General features: G+C 37.7%; 1 protein-coding gene across 1 annotated transcript in view; it reads left to right on the plus strand.

The window, feature by feature from the left end:
- The first annotated feature begins 9,125 nt into the window (after positions 1 to 9,125).
- Positions 9,126 to 23,034, plus strand: part of LOC102692556 (adenylate cyclase type 1) — a 73,727-nt gene continuing 59,818 nt past the window's right edge. Inside the window, exons 1-3 of the mRNA XM_006634569.3 lie at positions 9,126 to 10,100; positions 18,670 to 18,819; positions 21,802 to 21,920. Of these exons, the coding sequence (XP_006634632.1) occupies positions 9,492 to 10,100; positions 18,670 to 18,819; positions 21,802 to 21,920 (878 nt within the window). The 5' untranslated portion in view covers positions 9,126 to 9,491. The remainder of the gene's footprint in view (positions 10,101 to 18,669; positions 18,820 to 21,801; positions 21,921 to 23,034) is intronic.

A 23,034-nucleotide genomic window follows, 5' to 3' on the forward strand; every position in this document is an offset into this window, starting at 1 on the left:
TTTAATATTTTAATGAGTTTTCAGTTATTTCAGTAACAAAAAACAAGTATTTGCATAAAACTGATTGATTGCAGTCACTGATTAAGAAAAGATTAGATGTTCACTGTGATGACTTGCTGGGCCCAGTATGATATTTTGCTGCTGACACTTCGCTTAACTAGTCAGCTTGTATACATCCATCTGATATTCACAATACTTAATTATTCATTACAAGAATCTCTAGATTGTCACTTCACTCCATGATGCATACGAAGCATCTAAAGAGGATGTCCCACCTTTACAGTGAGCATTCTTCATTATAGGCTTCATATACAAGACAGTGCACCACCGTATTAAACTGACACTACCCATGCCACATCAGATCTTCTAAGCTTTCAGCACCACATAGAATAGGCAGCCAGTGAAGAAATCAGATTAACTGCATTCCTTATCCAAAATGATCTTCTGATACCAGGAACCTTCACTGAATTATTAATGCTTCCATAATGATGTACTACTCCCGATGTGTATTTTCCCTCAGAGGCTGGAACAGTTCAGGGTGGAGTCGGACTCTCTGTCGGTGTGCAAATAAATATTATTTATTTGATTAGCAGATGTACAGTGCATAAGAAACCTACTGTATTACTGTAGAATACACAGCAAGTGAAAGTCGGGTGCAAGTGTAGGTAAACCCAGCGCTGGCTAGCCGTCGCTTACAGGACTGACTCTAAACACTCTTGTTAATGTATTTTAATGTTTCTTTATTAGCCCTATACAATTTATTGCATTAGGAATTCGTCTTTTCGCATACCCCAGCTTTTCTCCATGGAGACACAGACAGGGAGAGAAGCCTGGGGTCAGAGCGCAGGGTCTGCCATTGTACGGCGCCCCTGGAGCAGTTGGGGTGAAGGGCCCTTGCTCAGGGGCCCAACGGAGTAGGATTCCAGTCACAGGCGCAGATCCTGAGCCACAGAGCCACCGCTCCACCTTGTTCACCTGGCCGGCACTACAGGACAGGGTCTGTGTCCTGACACGAGTACATTCATGTGTCACTGTCCCCATACAGCACGCCCCAGGCCACTCGCTTCACTCAGCTGCCTGTAGGCTCCTCGGTCTTCCAGGGACTTCACAGCACATGTTAAGGGATTGAGCGTTTTCAGTGGCACCCCCCATTCTGTGGGGTGCACTTTCAGATCGTATCAAAAACACACCCCCTGCTGCTGTTTGCAGATCTCACCTCAAAACTTACTTGCCCTCGATGGTCTTCAATCCCTAACATTATTCATTCTTTTAATGTTAGAATTGTATGTATTTTTATTATTCTGTTATACTTTCTGCTCCTGTGCATTGTTCATGTAAAAAGCTTCGAGAATGCGGAGATTAAAGGTCATTATACTACAGTATATAAGAATAAAATGTATTTTTTTATGTTTGATTGATTGATGGTTGGTTGAAAACAAAACAATGGTGTAGATACAGTAAGGCAGAAACCAGTTGCATTTAAATTAAATAACACCGAGGCAAGCACAAACTGGAAGTGCAATACAATTACTACACAAACAGAGACAGTAAGAACTGAAACAGCAGGTTAAGAAGCTCTAATGGGATCACTCTATTGATATGTTTTCCATTTTTACAGTGAAGACACGTAAGTAGCACTTTATTTGTGGTCTAGCTCTGCAACCTTTTATTGCAAAAAATAATCAAGAGGCAACTAAACAGTCTATCAAATCACAATGTATATTCAAAGCTGCCAAATCTTCTGGAGATATCCTGCTGTTTTTTACTGACTTTTAATGGCAATACTCCATCTATAAAAATATACTGCATGCCAGACCACAATTCTAGTTTAGAGACATGAGGTTAATTCAGTGAAATTCAAATCCTGGTTCCCTAGACTTTTGCAGTACAAACCATAGCGGTAGCTTTTCTTCCTTTAGGTTAAAGCTAATCCTATTGTTTAGATTGAAAATTGATCATTTATATTTCCTGCTAAAAATATAAATTGATGCTTCTAAAAGCATTATTATATTATGTCATCATAACGTAATATTAATTTGTTGAAAATCCACAGTTCCCTTGAAAATTTCAAAAGGACGCATCAGTCAAATTCCATAATTTATGTCATAATAATATTAATTTCATTAGAGACACAAGCTACAGTACTAGCTCATGGATTGTCTGTTTATCGTATTCTGTATACTGTATATAAAGAATTCAAAGAATTATCTTGTTTATGACTTCTGAACTGAAAAATGACCGCAGAAAAGGCAGAATATTTTTCCAAGAGCCAAAATACTGATGACATATTTGGGTTTGACATTTTAAATACCAGATTATTCTGGTGTGATATTTTTAGAAGCCTCTAACTGTGATCATGAATTTCACAGGTAACTTATAGAACAAAAAACAACAATTTTAATATATATTTACTGTATACTGTGTATATACTGTATCGGAATATTCATGAAAAACAGATTAAGGAGGAACTTAAATGTGAAACAAAAACAAGTATCAGAAAATGTTTTGGCATTGTATAATTGTATGCTCCAAAGCATCACCGTCATGCCACCCTTCCAATCTCGTGACCATGACCTGTCAGATCGTCAGAAGTCTTGTGAGACTGACAATGTCAATTCTTGTGTTTAGCACATGATCCTAATGACATGAAATTGATCTGTATTTGGAGCCTATTTTTGGTACACAGGTCCTTGAACTCCTGCATTGCAATAGACATATAGAATAAACAATTTCGGGGAGCAAGAGCCAAGCAAAAGAGAAATAATGGGGAAAAAACAACCAAACAAGTAGTTTAGATGGTAAAAGATTGCATGTTTACCGACTCATTTCAGTCTTTCAGAATTCAGACCCAAAAACTGTAATCTGAAATTGACTGGTTTTGGCTGATTTAAGCAGAAACGTCAAAATTAAATGTTGCCTTAGGAAAACATCAGGTGTATGTTTTTTTGTAAATATTTTAATTTTTGTTTTTATTCCATTTCATGCATTTCATTATTTGGGATTGTGAAGATTTGTATGAATTTGTTTTTGGCATGCAGCACCATTACCCAGTACAGGGGGTGTCCGTCTAGGTTTTTGTTATGTCACTCACAACTGCTGGATTGCTTTTAAACCACCTCTGTTTGCTCAGCAGTAACAAGGCTGTCAAGCGTGCTTGCCTGTCTGAGTGCTATTCCTGGTAGCTCCCTTTGGGGGATGGGAAAGAGGTGGGAAGATATGGATAAAAATCCCTCTTTCTGCCACCAAATTAAAGGTCACACCTGGCAGAGTCATCTTGCTTCCCTAAGGGTGACCAGTAAGGCTTTTTTCAACCTTTTTATTGGTTATTAGGAAGTGTGTTCTCGGAATTAAGAGTTGTTTTTTTCAGGTTCCCTGCGGTAAAGAAAATTTAATTGAGCTCTGAAGGACACTCTGTTTTACTCTGATTGGGAATGAACGCGGCATTTTACGTTCTAGAAAATGTGATATTTTTCACAGTGAGAAAACTCTGAAAATGACGCATCAATGTTCAAATACAACAAAACCCTTGGCTGAATATTGGGATCAATACAAGCAGTCATCATTTGAGTACTGTATTACCAGCATTTCGATTGATTTACTTATTTTTCTCAGAGAAATCTGTCATCTGGTTTCAATGCTTTCAAATGTGTTGAAATGAGTTTGTAACGATTCCAAATGCCATAATGAACCAACAGAATAGTCCATCATTAATTCTGTGTATAACTAACTATAAAACTATTAAATAAAAATGAACAAGTGATGGAATTTTAATAAGTAGGTCAAAATCATAAAGTAACCCTCAATGATTATTTCACTTGGAATCCTAAATCTAAGATTTTAGCAAACCAAATATTCTCATTAACTAAGTATTGGTTAAGTTAAAAAGATTTGGTGATTTAAAAGGCAGGATAAAAATGAATGCATTTTTTACAATCTAATTATTTTTTAAAAAACAGAACAAAATAAATACATACAGCTGAAGTGCAATGGCACCATGCAGATTAAACCAAATGGGAGAATATTTCACTATAACAACAATTATATGGAGAAAACAAGGCACATACTTCCATTTTTACGACTTAAGTATATCATTAAAATGAGGTGTCTGGCTTAATTCTAAACAACATTAGGCCTTGGACCCCCAGAGTTTTATTTTTCACCTTTGGGAGTTTTTCTCTTCCTCTCCTCTGTCTAACAGTTGTTCTGACTGCTCTGATGAGCTTGTACTGATTAACGATTTGTGAAAGCACTGCTGTGGCTTGAGCAAAGGACACTATACAAAATAAAAAGTGCATTGAATAATGTGTCTTCCCACCCCATGTTGCATCAATATGCTTCTGCGAAATATTCATGAATCTGTAAAGTCTTTCACATTTCCAGCTTTACAAGGTCCTCTTTTCAATGTAAGAAAGATTAAACTGTGTCAAAAAACTACAAAACCTGATCATACTGCAACACAGAAATATAATCAATATGAGAGCATATTTTCTATCCACGTAAAAAATAAAACCTTGATATCAATATGTCTCAAATGCCAGTTGTCATATTTAAACCTTCTGCAAAGATTTGATCTTTGGGTCCCTAAATTCAGGAACATGCATGTTGAAGAGGCTTCGAGCTTTGGATTAAAAATCAAAATTAATCACACCACTTAACATGGCCATATTCTTTAAAATTCAGAGATTAATCTTTGCATAGCCCAGGAACTGTGGATGCTTAATATTGTTGAGCTTTGCCATCAAAGACTGATCAATACATTATTATAATAATTGACGGAACAGAAATAATTGTGTCCAAGCAGGTCATGGAGGAGGATAAGAACTGCCTTCATGTTTTTTAGATCTCTTTAAAACAACAACACCAGAAGATCTTCGAAAACCTGTTAAATGAGCCAAATCAAGTGAGTGTACAGTGTTCATCTTAAATCTAAAACGTCTCTTGACAGACATGTCAATTGACATTCAATGGAGGAACTGTACTTAACTGATGTTTAAGAGTGATAATGACAAATGAGTCAGTTTTACCGTTGTTTTAAATCATTTTAGCAATAGATGGCTCACACAAACATTTCTTTTTCAGATATCATCCCTTGCATCCCTCCTCCACCCCATCGCCTCCTCCTCCTGGTCGTTATGGTCAGGGGGACCACTGCTTGCGTTGAGAACTATGAGAAGATTATGGTTCCGTATGGAGCCAACATACAGTACAGCGTGTTCAGTGATCCACAGAAAGATCCAGCCAACATGTTTAAAATGTTGCATGGATTCAACTGAAGCCTTGAACGGGATGCAAAATGGAAGCAACAACTGCAAAATAAATGTGGATATATGGTTTTGGCTGACAGATAAATTAATAAATTGGTTCCACAGAAGGCCATTGAGCTAGATATGATAAACCACACATCACTGATAGCTGATATGTGGTGAGTGTACTGGCGCACTATGGCTGCTGTCGCATCATCCAGGTGGGGCTGCACACTGGTGGTGGTGGATGGGATCCCCATTACCTGTAAAGCGCTTTGAGTGGAGTGTCCAGAAAAGTGCTATATAAGTATTATTATTATAATAAACCCTGTACAGTGACAGGCCAGTCCAGATAGGGTAGCTCTTGTCGGGTTTAACAGAGCACTGATAGCAGTCCAAAAAAAAATCCCAGATCATTTTTTTTGCCCCAAGAGAGAAAGAGTAAACCTACAATGTTTCTTGTCACCGATTATGACCAGAGGCGCGACACACTGACCAGTCAGAAATCTCTGGACCAGAAATGCAAACATTAACCATCTAAAAAAAAATCCAAAAACAAAGTACAGCACTGATTGCATCACAGTATATGTCATACTTTCCACAACCCCCCGAAAGGTGCGGTCCAGTCATGTTGTTGAAGCTGAGGCTGTACCTTCATTCAAGAAATTTAAAGATTCAAGATAGATGTTGACACTTTGTCTACCTTGTAATACAGTATCTGCTATACGGGTTTAATCACATATCTTAATGAAAAGCTTGTTTTCAAAACACACATTTTTACATAATCATTACATCAGCTATACCATAAGTTAATATAAATGAAATATATCATTTCTACTGCACATTTTGTAGCAATTTCAAGACGTCTAATGTATACATTTTGTATACGGTAGTTGGTATAATAGAGGAGAAACGTTAGATAGCACTTTCAGATGAAACACAGCGACTTTGATGTCAAGTTCCCAAAAGGTTTCAAACAATAATCAGACGAGATTGCCCCTCGACAAAGCGAGATTGTTTTTGCCTCATAATATGTCATTTCATATCAGTGTTGAATTCAACAGACAATTCTTTGAGCAAACGTCAGTGACAAACATGTGAAGAAACAAGCAATGGCCTTGTGCTTGTTCACTTTTCCACGGGACTGCTACAGTAGTATCACTCTTCTGAGGATCACTTCACAGTGAGATGTAGTTGTGAGCAAACAACAGAAATGATCAATTCTTTTTCTAAGCATCTTTTGGTCCGCGTGAGTACAGAATTCTACCAAAGTGAAAATCCATACCAATACAGAAAGGTGTTTTGGCATTCTTCAGAGATAACACCAATTTTCTTCCATTGAATTTTTATAGGAGACTTGAAAGTCTCTGATGTTTGCCTGCAGGGGAGGGGTCAAAAGATTTGTGACCTGTTAGATTGTGTGGTGTCTGTTGAAGCCAAGCTTAATCATTTTCAAAAGGCACTTGAAAGGGGACACTTAGTGAAATCCTTTTGCTTCCTTAAATTCCTTTAAAACAAAAACATTAATATCCTTGTAAAATAATGACGGGTCCATTATGAAGGCAGAGATTAATTTTGTGGTCTGTTTTGAGGAAGTTATTTCTGAACAGCTCATTCATTGTTTGAGACCGCTAAAAGGTATGTATGGAAACACTTCTAACATAAAACGTAGTTTGAATTCGCAATGGTCAAAAAAAAATAATTAAACTACATTTTAAATGTTATTAAAAAAACTAACATTAATTAATTAAAATTAAGATTCTCATACATATATTCTTATACATAGGCACACATCATCTGTAATATTGTGATTATTTTCCTTATAAAAATTATTTCGTCAAAATAAAAGTGCTGATTTAAACACAACTGCACACTCATTTTTCAATGCTGCATATATCATGATGTATAGATTTATATCCAGTATATTATAAGTTATATACTGTATATTATAACTACATAATTACATATAATTCATAATCAAATCAAAAAATCGATCAAAAAATCGTGATACGATTTTTCTGTGTACTGTTCTGTTCTAGTTTGTTCTTTGTGTGTCCGGACTGTGAGTAACTCTTGTATTGTATTGTATGTATTGTACTATTATTATTATATTATTATATAATTCGTTACACTGTGGCTGTGTTGTGTGTGTTAAGCTGCTGTTGCACTGCAATTTCCCTCACTGGATCAATAAAGTATCTATCTATCATGTATGCTATAAACATAAGTAGGGTGGCACAGCTGTGTGGTGGTTTCCATTGCAACCTTTGTGTGGAGTTTGCATGTTCTCTCCATGCGGGTGTCCTCTGGGAGCTCTGCCTTCCTCCAAAGATATACTGGTCGGTTCGTTGGCTTCTGGAGAATGGGGCCCTGGTGTGAGTGTGTGTGCGTTCTTGTGCCTGTGTGTCCCCGGTGAGGGACTGGTGTAATTATTGAAAAATGTAGTATAACTCTAGATAGCGGTACAGTTTTCTAAGACTAGTACTGTATTTAAGCCATATGTTAACAAGAGGTTTATGTAACCTGGATCAAAAAGTTTGACCAAGTGAATAACGCTGGGAGTCTGAAAAGGGGAATTAGGCAGCTCTACTAAGCCAAAGCAATTGCCTGTTTATTTATAGTTACAATTGAGCCATATACTAAGTAGCATTAAGCAGACTTATGCAAATGCTTTGCAGGGATATTCCAGCCTGGGGTGTAAAACCACAGGCTAGAAGCCTAGAATACACTACAGATCCGCCCACTACAGACTGGTTTTGCAGAAAACGAACGCGTAACTCTTATCGTTTCGGCCGAATGGAAGCTTTATCGGCTTCTGTCGCGTAGTGTAACCGTAATATCTCTGTGGCGATCGTTTCTCTGAAAATCGCATTGTTATCCAAGTTACTGCACATTATATTTAAACTCCGGATTGTTCAGAACTGACAGAACTGGATTTCTTATTAATAATATATACAGTAGGTACATTACTATTAAACAAACTAATATTATAATTTCCGAATTATCCAGCGTTTGTCTGGTATATAGAAGTCTGGTATTGTCAGTTAAATTAAATCTATCCAGCATCACGTGATATTCAGGCGTCTTTCCTAATCAGATGGAACACTTCTGTAGGAGTTTACTTTTCCACATCCTGTGATTGTTTGCAATAAACAAGTTCGGAGAAAGTTATTAATTACTGTCAGTCTTCATCTACAAGAAACAGCTGCTGTAGCAGTAGTTTCCGGCGCTAAGCAGGACTTTTACAGTCACTCTTGCGTGGTTAATACATACCCACGCAATACCTTGTTTGAACGCATGTATCTCACACTGATCGTAGGGCATAAAATGTTCTGAATCTAATACTGCAAATCTACATAAAACCGAACCTGACATCGTTCATACACGAAAACATATCGAGTGCCATCGAGTCTCTATTGTAAAGGTCATACAAATCTTTATGCTAATAGTTAATGTGCGAAGGAAATGTAAATTCAGAATTAATCCAGATGACTATAATTTTATTTTATTTTTAGGTTCTTGCAAGTGCTAATGGTTCTTGTAGTCCTCAGTTTAAACAAGAAAGCAAACGTTTCTTATTAATAACAACGTAAACCACCAGAAAATAAAATATGAAGAGGAATGTGATGATGATGATGATAATTCCAGTTATTAAAAAAAAAGAAATAATAACCGCACTGTAAGATGTATCCTATGCGTTATATATGGTTAATACTGTTGTTTGAGACGCTCATACGGATTTGCTCAAAAATAAACACTGGAACGAATGTAAATATACTGAATCCCTATGTGTGGTTCTTTGTCAAATCTTTGTGTTGTCTTGTCAATCTGCCACAGTTGCTGAGACGTGCCTTGTTTCTCAATCTTATATTGCGCAGGCGTGATCCAATCTGAGCCCAGTGAAATGCTCGTGGATACAGAATGGGATCACCCTCTGCTCTGCTATCTTTTAACCTATTTCTAGAGCTGAGTAAACCGAGGAACTGTATGCGCCTGACTTTTTGGAGCATTCTCTAAAGGGAACAGTAGCTTCCACATCTCGTGTGTTACTCTTTCCCTCCTTACCAGAACAGATATCAACCTGTGGATGTTGAGCGCATCAAGAGATTAGATTTGAGGGTCTGGAATAACGCTGTCATTGCTCCAGCCATTAATATCCAGGACGCTTCTGGTCTCGCCGGGTGCGCTTTCAGCGGTTTGCATGAAAGGGGTAAGACGGCGGGGGAGGTAGCGAATTGATTTCGGTTTATGAATGGCACTGACATGGAGGAAATTCCGTTTCAGAAAGTCAAGACCCGGAGGAAGAAAACCCACTGTCCCCCTGGATCCCCTCTGAACGCGATCGCCTGCGAGGACGAGTTCGACTGCAAGGAGCTGGAGTCTCTGTTCCAAAATTACAACCTGAAACTGGAGCAGACCTCTACCCTGAAAGCCCTTGCGATTTTGATCATTATGACTTCCACTTTGGCTCTGGTGGAACTGCTGTCTGGACCCAGTCTGACCATCTCCAAGGGATCCCATCCAGTGCACTGCATTATTTTCGTCTCCCTGTTCATTGTAACTAATGTCAAGTACCTGCAGGTGACTCAGCTCCAGCAGATCGTGAAGCTGACTTTGCTCTTCGGCTTTACTTTTTCTTTCCTCTGTTGTCCTTTTTCTCTGGGAGCTTACGGCGTGGAGCCACCGACATCTCCAGAGCAGGGAATGTGGCAGCTCATGCTGGTGACATTTGTCGCTTATTCCCTTCTACCCGTGCGGACGCTCCTAGCCATAGTATTTGGACTTATGGTGGCCGTATCGCATATCATCGTCTCGGCGACATCAGTGACAGCCAAAAGACAGCGGCTGTGGAAAACGGTAAGTTCCCGTCTCGACTTTCAGTACTTCATGCCATTGCCTCCTTTGGATTAACCAGTCCTCCTAGTCAAGTTCGGATATTATATAAAGAAAACACCGAGATTTCCTTCCTCGGGCGTCTGTAAATATAACCCGCTTCTCAAAAGGATTTAAATAACCTGACTCAGGCACAGGTCACTTCAGCACCTAGGGAAGATGGACAGCTCAGCGCGCAAAGATTAGGTGACCCGGAGCGCGGTTTAGGGCTTGTGTTTGCGCAGAGATAAATACACATCGGTCATGTGAAAGTTAACAACAACAACAACGCGGTCTTCGTTGCGTTGTGTTATGGTGTTAATGGCAAATTCCACGATGAACCCAGTGGTACTGACCATATGTGCTATATATTTTTTTGTTTGTTGAAGACTTAAAAATGGTCATCATTATGCTTTTTAACATACTATGTAAAATTCAAGAGAAGATTGACCAGTTGTCATTAAATAAGAGTTTTTTGCAGCCCGGGTTAATAAAATTCAAACAATGCAGTTTGGGAGGTTACGGTATTAGTTCGAATAAGCGCATTATTAATACTACAACATTGTGTTTTACATACTGTGGCATTCTGTAAAGAAAACACGATTATCGAGAAAGGTTTCCCCAGACCCTTTATCACCATCCTGTCTTCATAAATTTACAGAGCCGGATCCTTTTCTAAGTGCCATATAATTAACGTTGATGTGCAAATGATCTTTTAAAGATTTAAGTGGACGCACTGCAAACGATTTTATTACGTTGAAGTGCAAGATTCTTTCTTCCGTGTATCACACTCAATAATCTGAAGTACATGGTTAATAATTAAAGATACATGCTGCTTCAAGACGGGGTTCGTGCACGGCACTGCTGTAAAGGTATTTTTCGATGTCCACTGCTAAGGTAACAACAACGCTTTTTAAGTTGAAGCGGTCGGTACTGGTGATTCGGCGCTCCTTCATGACCTTCACCTCAAGAGGTCTGGGTTTCAGACCAGTCTCACGTCAAAGTGGTCTCAGTTTAGCTGCTGTCGACGAAGGGTCCAGGATCAACGCAGTCTTGCCTGTCAGGCTTCCAGCGTGCATATGCAAGGAGTGTTAAGGTCGGGGCCGAGGTATCCTTGGACAGCTCAAAGGGGATTCCCTCGCCTTGCAGTTCTTAGCCTGATATACTCATTTTCTGCCGTAGTCACAAAAACCTACGTCTTTCTAAAGACACGACACCACATGGAATTGTACACGGCAAACCCAAAAGTAGAAAATGCACACTATTTTAATACCTACTGTATCTTAAAAATGACATAAAGTATGAAGAGATTTCAAATATTACTGGTTAGGCTTTACAATACGTACAGTACTGTATCTGCAATGCTAAAGTGAAATAATATAGCATTTCCAGTGGAGATAACATAAAATGCATTTTGAGACACGATATACTGTATGTATACACCTAATCACATTACTCTTCCTGTTGCTTAATAATTAGACATGAACAGCCGCTTATTGTACAGTGTTGACAAATTGCTTTCTTCTAGTTAATTAAAACCGAATTGAAAAGATTAAAGATGTTGATATACTTTATATATTTGAATAGTTGCTCTTAATATAGCCTTACGTTCTATTCTCCTGCACATTAAAGGGTAATAAAAAAAATTGAATTTCATTAGAGACTTGTTTTATTCTTACCAGGTATACAGTCTGAGTGCAGAAGAGAATTATGACAAAATAAAATTATGATTGTACATTAATGATAGACTCAGGATTTTATTTTTGGAGACAATGTAAAGGATTTACACCAACACACTGGTTTATGTCTTTTAAAGGGAAAAAGAATGATTGCATATCTTAAAATGAATTACAAACAGATAACGTAAGGAAGTCAAATCAAAACATATACTATACAGAATCATCTAGAGACTATTCATTATTGTGACTAATTATAAGATCTTTGTCTTTGACCTTGATTTGCTACGAGTGTCATGACTAATGATACCACTACTGATCGAACTGTATTGCACGCATTGGAAATAGGTTATACATCTTCTTAGCATAATTTGTGTCTCTCAATTAAAAAAGGCATTCTGTTGGAAAAGTATTTATCGTTATGAAACAGTTTTAAGAAATCAACTCTGGTGCCAAACATTAGTGTCATGTCTACCTTACTGTGAAGGGCAGGTACAGTATGTTTAAGTCAAGTTCTGCTGAACTACTATTTGTTTGTCACCTACTGTAGGGAGTTACAGTATTTATCCCTTTTGAGTCAAAGCCAAACTTGTCTGGCACAGGTTGGCAGGCAGGACTACACCCTTGAAAGTGCACCTGTTCATCTCATTCACTCACACCTGTAGGAGGAGAGCAATTTAGGGACACTGGTTAAAACCTGGACAGCATGTCTTTGGAATGGAGGAGGAAGTCAGAGCACCAGAGAGAAAATCCACGCAGATGAGGAGAGAACATTCAGACTCCTCACAGAGCCATATGCAACCCCAGATCCCTGAAACTGAGATGTGGATCATTTAATTAATGGGTGAACCTGTGAAAAAAAAATGTGTGAAAAAGAAACAGACACAGAATTAGAAAATTGCCTGTAAAAACAGTACTTGCAACATGTACTTTAAATTTTCAAAACTGATGAGTTTGGAATTTTGATTTTCAGAATTGTCCATTATTATAATTTTTAAAGGAAGTACCTTTTAAATAGGCCGTTCAGAATGTCTCACTGAATAACCACATTCTAACACTGTAGCAGATATGTTTTAGAATGAAAGCATGATACCACACTGTAATCTGTAATTTAAATTCCTCTTTGAAAAAATTAATTGTCATGACCATTCTTTTCACTCTCCCTGTGACAATTTGACGTCGTAGAAGAGATCATTGCTTTTATCAATTTAAGAACAGACAGTGCTCTACAGGAATTATAATCCAGAGGTTTTATGGGAATCATAATCCAGCAGTTCTACAGGAATTATAAAACAGCACTTTTGCGTAAGCAATATTCAAAACCATGGGCATCATTCTTTCTGAGCCAGTCATACTGTAAATGCAAGAATTTAGTGGATTGCAATGCCTGCTAGCTGCAGCCTTTGCAATCTGTAAATCTGAAGGTTGCACAAACAACCAGTGTTTGCTCTATTGTGCACCAATGTATTTTGTCCTAACATGCCACTACAAGTACAATATGCGAAATAAGTTTTGGTGGCATTTTGTAGTGTTTGTAATGGACAAAGTGTGATGTGGTTGATAAGAAAGCAAGTGATGCATGTAATTTGTGTTTCTGGCAAAGTCACATGAAAATTGATCACTCAGAGCACAGAATGAGTCCAACATCCTATACAGTATGTTGCTTAAAACTGTGACTGGGCCTCCTCAGTTGACCCAGGCTGTGAGCTACAGATCTAATGCCTCACGTGGCATTGTGAAATCTATTGGGTTATCTCTTCTCTAGGGAAAGTGTAAATGTGTTATCAGTACATGTAAATGTATTAACTTTCTCAAAGAGACCAGAAAGTGGAAAGGGTTCTGCTGACTTTTTGATTCCAATATGTGCCATCCTGCAGTATATCCTGTGTTGACAGGACCAGCAGCTATCTATCAACCAGATTTCAATTGACTTTTGCCCTTTCTACCCTAATTATCAAAAAGATTCTCGAAGAGTCAGCACAGGTTTGTGGAGTTGACTTCCTCTCATCTTATGCCCTTTTCCATAGATAGTTCTTGTATGTGGCGAAATTTGCTTTGACGCTGAAATTAACAGTACCTAAAGTACGGTCTAAAATATTAGCCCTAAATTTCAATTTACAGTTCGAATAAGAATAAGATTTTTTTCATCTTTCTGCAGATCCACCCTGCAGAAATAGTCCGACTTAAAGCTGCAACACAGGCCTTTAGGTAGTGTATACTGCTAACAATAATAATAAAAGATTTTGATTTAACACATTTAATAAAAAAGCCTACTAACATAAAATGGCATTTTGAAAGGAAAATCTCGGGAGGAAGATTTCAGCCACTGCCTCTTCCTTCTGTGCTCAGCAGCACCACTTTCCCAGATCCCCTGAAGTATTATCCCCTCTCAAGTATTTTGCATGACTGTATATACTCACTCTTCCTCCATAATGATTTTCAATACTATACTATACATTGTTTTTCTAAATACATAACAAATGAAGAATTTGAGAAAATTCTAGCCCCTCAGTAAGCATGTAAGTGATCCATGGATCTCATCAATGTCATTTATTTTAATGAAGCTGGCATATCCGTTTTAACCATGTTTCCAACTTATCTCCCAGAACCCGTCACTGGTTTTAAACACAGTTTCATGCGTGATTTGTTTCAAGAACCCACACCTAAATGCTCACACAATATGGAAGCTTTAAGGGAAACATGTCCTCGTTTCTGCTGGTAAAGAGATACTGTAAGAAACTTTGTTTTCTATGGTTTAGGTTCCCATGAATTACTGCACTGTGTATTTGCTGCTGATTCAATGGAACTCATGGAAACTTATTCCTGTTGCAGAACACAAACAACTTCTCTGCAAAATACAATATGTAGACCCATTCCAGTTGCAATCTCCTGGTTTCCTATTTTCCTCTGGCTGCTTTTACTGGGATAAATTCTTTTTTTTTTCCTGCATCAGCCGTCTGCTTGCCAATATTGAATTACAAACTGAAGCAGTGGGAAAGTGTTCACACTTACATGGTTAAGTTCCTGGGTTAGAATTACAAAAGACAAAATATGTGAGCTAGATTTTCAACTAAGCGAACCTCACCTGTGTGGAAAAGCTGCTCAGGAGAATCTGCAAGGTTAGATATTTAAAATGTTTTTCGATACAAAAATGCCTGAGAGTATCTTCAGAGCACTGGGGGGGAATAGAAAAAAATGGAAACACCCTGTCAGATCACACGGTCTAAAGACATATTTGAAGCATTTAAAAAAACGCTTTGGTAGTGTAAGAACACAGGGCTGCAAAAAGAGAGGCCATGTGGCACTTTCCTGTATGGTACAGTAGTTCATTAGCTAAGTTCAGTAGCCACTTCATTTATCTGTTTCTTAAAAGAGCCAGTTTTTCCACTGGGCTGGGAAGCCCCTTCCATCCTTTTTTTTGTGTAAAGGATTGTTTTCTGTTCTCTGTCCTAAATGAATTTTCTTGTAGTTTCCAATTGTAATCATATGTCTTTGTTTCAATATTGAGTGTGAAATAACCAGAAATCATCCTTATCTTCTTTCTTTTGACATTTGTTAACATTATAATAGCCTGTTTGACAATAGCTATCAACAATGAACACAATATTCTGAATGGAGTTTTAGTAGTATGTTGTATGTTGGAAAGTTTAAGTATACAGTCACTTCCCTGGATTCAAATTCTATACTCTTTGCCACTGTTTCTGCTCGTCTCTCTCCTTCTTTTATCTCTTCTGCACATTTCACTAGTTTGCTAATTGTATAAGACACTAAATGATTGATTTATATCAGGGAGGGCATCAGGCCAAAAGTATATCCCTGCATTATACAATCACATGCATCTGTTCAATTTGTGATTATGCCCCTTTAGATAAGACATTGTTTTCTGCTTGTTAACCAGTTCATGATCAATTTATATTGCCTTTGATTCATTTTATTTTTTTAAAATGGAGAACCACTATGTACACTATGAGGGATCTTATAAAAACCTTTTTGAAAAGGTAAATGTCCATACCTTTACCAGTTATAGAAGAAAGATCAATTGGTCTGTAGTTTCCTGGTTCTGTTCTGTCTCCATTTTTATGAATTTTGTTACATTTGCATCACTCTAATGAGTGGGTACTGCTCTGATTTAAAATAAATTAAAATTCTACAGTTATGAGTTTATGAATAAAGATCTTTCATTCCCTTACGCAGAGGTTGGAAAATATCCATAGACCCAATAGGCCCCAGTGATACCAGTAACAAAAGTACTGTACCAGTACAATACTGTACCATGGGTAAAGAAGAGTAAATGCAAGCTACTTTTTGCTACAGAATTTGAGAACTCTTGAGGCTTTTGTTGATGAACAACTGAGCTGCTGAGACATTTCATCTTTATTTCACGGTCCTAAATGTCAGATTTGGTAGGGGGAAAGCTTAATGATCAGGGGTCTGTGTCATGTGTCATGAGAGGTCCAAATGAGTTGTAAAGCCTATATAATATGTTGGGAAATGCTTTGAAGCCTACCATTTAATTTTTCATAATTTCACACCTCCTGACTTCCTGTCCTATTAAGGAATTATTCTGTGCCTTCCATCGTGTGATAGCAAGAGAGGGTTTTTAGGGTAACCAAGCTGCCAATCTTAATTGGCCTATAGTAAAATTCAGGTGAAAATTTTTTCATTGTCTTTTTCAAAGGTTTGACTTTTTTATGTGGCGTTTCCAGAGTCAGTGTTAGAAAGGTACTTAGTCCCTGTAGGGGTCATGGATCCTGGAGTCATGGGGCACAAGGCAGGGCATGCAACACAGACAAGTGCAAATTTTGAGGCACGTGAAAACCAAAATACATAAAAAGGTGGCCTACCAAAGGATTCCATTCGGTCCATTTAGCTCATTTCATAGACAGGGTACCGATTTCAACAACACGGCAGTGCTTCTTGCTGCATACCCCCACAAGCCTTTGTGCAAAGAGGTGCAGTTTAAAGAGAACTGTCACATGATAAGGAATGATACTGAGGTTTTAGGAGGTCCTATCTGAGACTTCAAAATTCTCCTCTAGAAGCCTGGGTGTTCAATACACTGCAGGAAAGACAACACAGACTACAAATCTTAGTCTTCCTACAGTATGTAGGAAGAAACCAAAGCGCCTTGCAAAAAAACAAGCAAACAAACAGACCAACTCCGGGAGAACATTCAACCTCCACACAGACAGCTCCACAATTCAGAACTAAATACAGCATACATGAGCTGTGAAGCACCAGCACTGACTTCCATGTAACCTCAGAAACTGGAATAAATAGAGGCTATACTATATGGTAGACAACCAAGGCTGTAGTTAAGTATACCGAAGGGTAAAAATGCTGATGCACAACCTGCTTTGTACATCTCCAAGCCCCCTGGCTTGAGGGAAAGAATTCCATTCCTGGTCATATGCCACATGGTAGATGCTGCTGTTTAACTTATTAAAAAACTTAATTTCAACATAATTTAGTCCAACTGTGGATAAATGTTGCACATAAAACAATTCTACCTACTGACAGTCATATTGATGATTCCAACATGGGGTGGATTGTCTTTTGCTCTTCAGGGACTGACAAACTTGGATCCTTGCAGGAAACATGAAAGTTGCACCCAGCGAGCAGATGAGAGCCCAGAATATACCATGAGATTCTGAAAATTTGAGTACCTTCACAACCAATCAACTTGGTTGGGTGAAGTCAACTCTTAAGCACAAAGTGCTGGAACTAATTGCTTCTGCCTTTTGTGGGTCACCTACAGTGTTGTTAGGTCTCTTAATTAGATAGTATACTTTTGAAAAGTTGCAGACCGCTTCTGTTAAAGTGGATGTCTACTGGTTTCCCAGGAGCAGTGAAGCACGCATGCTCCCTCGATTCTAAATCACAGTCTGATGGTTGTTGTTTCTGGGAGGGCAAAGAAGGATTTAGTGCATGACTCTAAAAACCTAAAGCGCTTTTCACCATGTCCTTTTATGTATTTAAGAAAAATGAGGTCATCTTTGTTTTATGGCTGATGACTTTTTATGTCTTATTTTCCAATTATTTTCTTGGAGCTAGTATCATTTTCCAACCGCCGATGAAGGAATAGAGTAAAAACAGCTGCCTCAAAGAACTAATCCTCTAATCCCTTCAGCATGCTTGCACTCCGACTTGGCTTCTGTAGGCTCTGGAGTGGAACCAGCAGAATTGTTTTTTTTTATTTTTACAGTAAAAAGCATATTTTTACTGCTTTGTGAACAGCTGATCACAGTCATCTTACATATTTCAGTAGTTTTTGTTCCTTTCCATTTAAGATGTGAGTGATAGTGTTGTGGAAATGAATCAGGCAAAACAACTCTCTGTAGCTGACATGTTCTTAGATTTTGTGTCCATTGACGTAGATTTGAAGAAGGGAAATCATAATGTGTGCTGATTCATGTATTTTAATACTTCCCAGTTGTAACGTACTAAGTGGTGAAATACAATAGCTCATTTATTTATTGTTCGGGTTCTGTTCTTTACTGTTGAATGCATGTCATTGAAATGCTAAGAGCCTGACAAAGATACGAGATGAAAGGAAAGAAATTTAAAGATACAGTACATTCACATCCTCACCCTTGTTGGTACTGTAAGTTTGTGGTTTTGTTGCTTAATATCATGTCAACATTCCGGTCAATTGAACAGAACAAGTACAGCTCAGCACCTTGTAGAGCACTAATTATCCTAAAGCTGGAAACATGGGCGACTGTGTTTAAGTGGGTAAACACAAAAAAGGCATTTGCAGAATTTTATTAACTCAGCAGTTAGCCTGTGCATCCTTCATAGTTTTGACTCATTTTTGTTCCTTACAGATATCTACCCCCGGCAATGAACATTTCCCTTCTTCCTTTTTTCTTTCACAGCTGGTGGCCAATGCAATCCTATTCACAAGCGTGAACCTGTCTGGAGTATTTGTGAGGATCCTCACGGAAAGAGCCCAGAGAAAGGCCTTTCTTCAGGCAAGGAACTGCATAGAGGAAAGACTCAGGCTGGAGGATGAGAATGAGAAACAGGTGAGTCCAATAAACAAATGACGCTGACTGCCTACTGTACTGCTGTTGTAGTTGAATGTTTAGAACTGAGGCACAAAACACATCTGACATTTTACAAGAGAGCTGTATCTTTTCGCTCCTACAAAAGATCCGAATGGCGGCACTGCGGTGTCATAGCGGATGTGAAAATAAAGAGAGAACGACTAGGGAAAAGACCGGAAGAATCAGAGGAGAAAACCGCGGCACCTCAACCTTAGTGTGAGCCCACCGCAAGGTGTGATGTCCTGCAAATCATTTTGTTAAGGGAGGCTACCTCTGTCATAAAGATATTTCCACAAGTGCCTCCTTTCAAACAGATTTCAGGCTATTTACTGTTGGTAACTTAACAGGAGAAATGCCTGTCAACAGATTTAAGTGCCAATTGAGAATTAGTGCATTAAATACCTTTATTTTCATGGTCCTAACTAACACCGGTTTGTGTATTAAAATCACACTATTCCATCCTTACACAGTTTCCAGTGCTCTTTCTTGCTCTAATTTCTTTCTGTCCTATCATATGCACTGTATATTAAACATAGACACTGATATTTTATTAGTATAATATATTATAATGTATATTATATCGGTTTCAAAATTGCCTCACACTCTGCGTATGTTTTACAGTATATACAAAAAAAAATGTCAAAGTGAAGGATTTCAAAGTCGTTCAAAGCTCCTCTTATATTATATTTTTTACAGCCATCGTGATTAAAAGAGTTCATACTGAAAGACAAACACCTGAGACAAGTGACTGTTTTGCCATTAGGGTATGAAAGTCAGTGACTCACTTGGTAAAAACATCTGTATGCAGTGTGAGATGAAGCCTTCATTTGGAGGAGCAGTCTCAAATACAGGCTTGGCAACTACCCACTTGACATGGCTGGAAGCCAAAGACGGTTGCTGTCTATGACTCTGTACAGCTGTTGCTGGGGTTCGATGGGCTGAAGTCAACTGGACTCCTGTCTGGACACAAACCGTGATTGGCCATGTCTACAAGCCAGGAAGGGTAGCTGCAAGACCTGAGTCCACAGGCACCTTAACACCATAGTCCATGTTTTCTGAGTAAAAAGAAACAAATAACTAGACTATGCACATTTCAGAGGGAGTTTTGTAGGTGTTCTTTGTCTCACCCTCTCCTGTCATTATGGCTGTGGGGGTTGTTTCATATTTTAAGTCTAAAATAAAAAAAGTCACAGTTTTTTAAAGACCTAAACATTTCTCACAGTAGTTAATATGACACATCTTCTGGCTGTCGCTCAGTTAAGATTTTGTTAGCAGTTAGTTGAGTTTATGATTTCCATATGAATACAGTAAATAGAAACAAACTTTGTTTTAAAATGACCCTTAACTGTTGATCTTAGGAGAACCTTTATCACAAATGGTATTTGACAACATTATTTCTGTTTTGCTTTCACAGCCACAAAAAAGCAATTTTAAATTTCATTATTATAGCCTTAAAATGAAATCATATACATCATCACACTTAATCATATTCTACTGTACAGTATACTGTATATGTAAGAAGAAATTTAACTTCAGTGCACAAATCAACCACTTAATGTTGTACACAATATTCTAAATTTATTGAGGAACATATGTGATTTTAATTTAAAATCCATACTGTATTATTTCTGGAAAAGATTCGTCATAATTGTCTGCATTTGAGAAATTAAAGTGCATGTGCACTGGAAAATGGAAACTGATATCAATGAAAAAGCACTTACTTGTGTTCCTTAAATATAAATATACTTGTACATTTTAAATCTATCTTGGAATTTAATATTTAATACTGCTATTTGATGTGTTTAGTACAGTTCATCTTATATTAATTAATTCAGTTGTGCTGTAAGTGGTTTTATTTAATTATTAACAAATGAAGAGTCACCTATTTGACCAAAGTTAATATTTCGATTAAATAGTCCATTTAGAATTAACATATACTGTAATTTAAATTATGTGTGATACATACTTTTAGAATAACACAAAATATTAAATACCTGTAGAAAGGAGTTTAATTCAATCCATGTATGCTGAGGGGATTTTAGTAACCTAATGTTAGCTCGTTAACTCCTTTGATGAGAAAAGCATTGCACTTTGGTTGAAATGAGTTCTGTGTATTCAGATTTTAGCTCAATTAGGCAACATTATTCACAGCTATTGTTGAAAATTGCCTAATGTGTTCTAAAAAATTGTTCTTCTTCTTAACCTTAATTCAGGTTTGGCATTATTGTGGATTGGCAATATGATGAGAAAGACCTGATTAACACCATTTAGGAATGCAAATACATTTTCTGTATTTCATTTTTGTTTTGAATCTTTTCAGAATTATTTTAGAATTACAGAGTATTTAATGTATTAGGATAATCACCATCCAATAGGCAACTTCTCTTTGAGTATATGACTGCTTTTGAATAAATGTTACATTCCAACTTCTTCCAACTGCTAGGAAAAATCATTATTTTGTATCCCAAGTGGATCATGGATTTTCTGGCAAAAATGTGATTTGGTGAATCACAGCTGTATTTGACAATATTAGCATGAGATATGAAAACAAATCAAATGACAGACGGTTAATGGCACATGAAAAATCTCAGCATCACAAGTGTAGTGTATTTATGGGTGTCATTAATATCAATATGAATTTCAAAATATTCTTCAGCCAAATCTGACCCCACATCAATTTAAATTGATGATACAAAGATACCTTTCCTAAAAAAAAAAACTTTACATTTATTATTTATAAAATTTAACTGGAAAAATATATAAAAACAGCAGGTATCTTAGCATGCAATGAAAAAAACTCTGCAGGCTGTTTTTCTTACATAAGATCTACATTATATGCGGCCGCTACTGATATCCTTGGAAAACCATACAACTGCGAAAGCTGTGTTCACAGGAACACAGGAGGTCTGAGTAGAAAAAAGTTGTTAGAATTGCAAATGATTTTGTGATGTTGTTCTCTAGGAGCGCCTTTTAATGAGCCTTCTGCCCAGAAATGTGGCAATGGAGATGAAGGAAGACTTTTTAAAACCCCCTGAAAGGATCTTTCACAAGATCTACATTCAGAGACATGACAACGTGAGGTAAGACTGTTTTATGCATTCAGATCACTCTGTTGCTGTTGTGGTCCTTTGTTTATTGGACTATAGTTTATTACTGGGAACAGTCAAGTCAGTCCCCTCTAGTTTGATATTTTCAACATTAAGTGCTACAGAACTTTCTCTGAGACACCTTGACATGTCTTCCTGTTTTTCTGTGTGTGTTTTCAACATACAGTATTGGAGCACATGCACAAAAGTACTACAAGCTAAATCTGCAACCTGAAACAAGGTTTTTATTAAAGGCAAAAACAACCGAATGAATAATACAAGGAACATGGGATGGCACACATTCCACACTTACTGTAGACCAGGCCAAAAAGCTGGATAACAAAAGAGTATTTGTAGAATTACTGAGTGGCAACTGCCTGGCCTGATGAAGAAAGAAGATAAAGCAACACTCTGATACATCTAAAGGATACTGGAGCTGCTTTGGCAGCAGTACAGGAGATGGTATTGGAATGGATGCTGGGAAATAATGGTCTCGAGGTCAGTATTTACAGTTTAACCTAGAGAGGTCGTGATTAGTTGGAATCCAGGGATGTGTTTCTCCCAAGCTTGTTTTATGAACTCTAATCTGCATTAGAGGTGTGAAGTACTTGCATTTTCATTATGAGTTGAACTCCCCCGGCTTCCCTCAAGAAACAGTGCGGATGAGATCCTGGAGATTAAGTGGTTAAGTGGGACGAATGGTCTTCTCTCCTTTGAAACCCTTCTTTGGGTCTGTATCACCTGTAGAGTCGTTACACTACAGTATATCACTTTGGTATCTGAACCAGATAGCCACTCACAGAAAAACACATCAGACAATGCAATTGACAATCATGAAAAAGAAAGCACAATGCTGTTCTCCCAAGAAAGCAATGGTAGTACAGTAACAGCTATATAAATGGTAAGAGAGAATCAAGTCTGTTTGCTCAAAGTCAATAAGCCTTAATTTATAGATTGTGGAAGTCCTAGTCACTGATAATTCAACAACTGTTAGCCAGAATGCATTCGTATCTGTTCAACAGCGTCTTTCGTGTCCTCGTTGCCTTTATCCACGTACAGTAAAGAAGGCTTGGAATGAAAGACAGATGATCAGCTCCAGTCAATGGGG

The sequence above is a fragment of the Lepisosteus oculatus genome, chromosome 6 (genome assembly GCF_040954835.1).
Source record: "Lepisosteus oculatus isolate fLepOcu1 chromosome 6, fLepOcu1.hap2, whole genome shotgun sequence".
Lineage (NCBI taxonomy): Eukaryota > Metazoa > Chordata > Actinopteri > Semionotiformes > Lepisosteidae > Lepisosteus > Lepisosteus oculatus.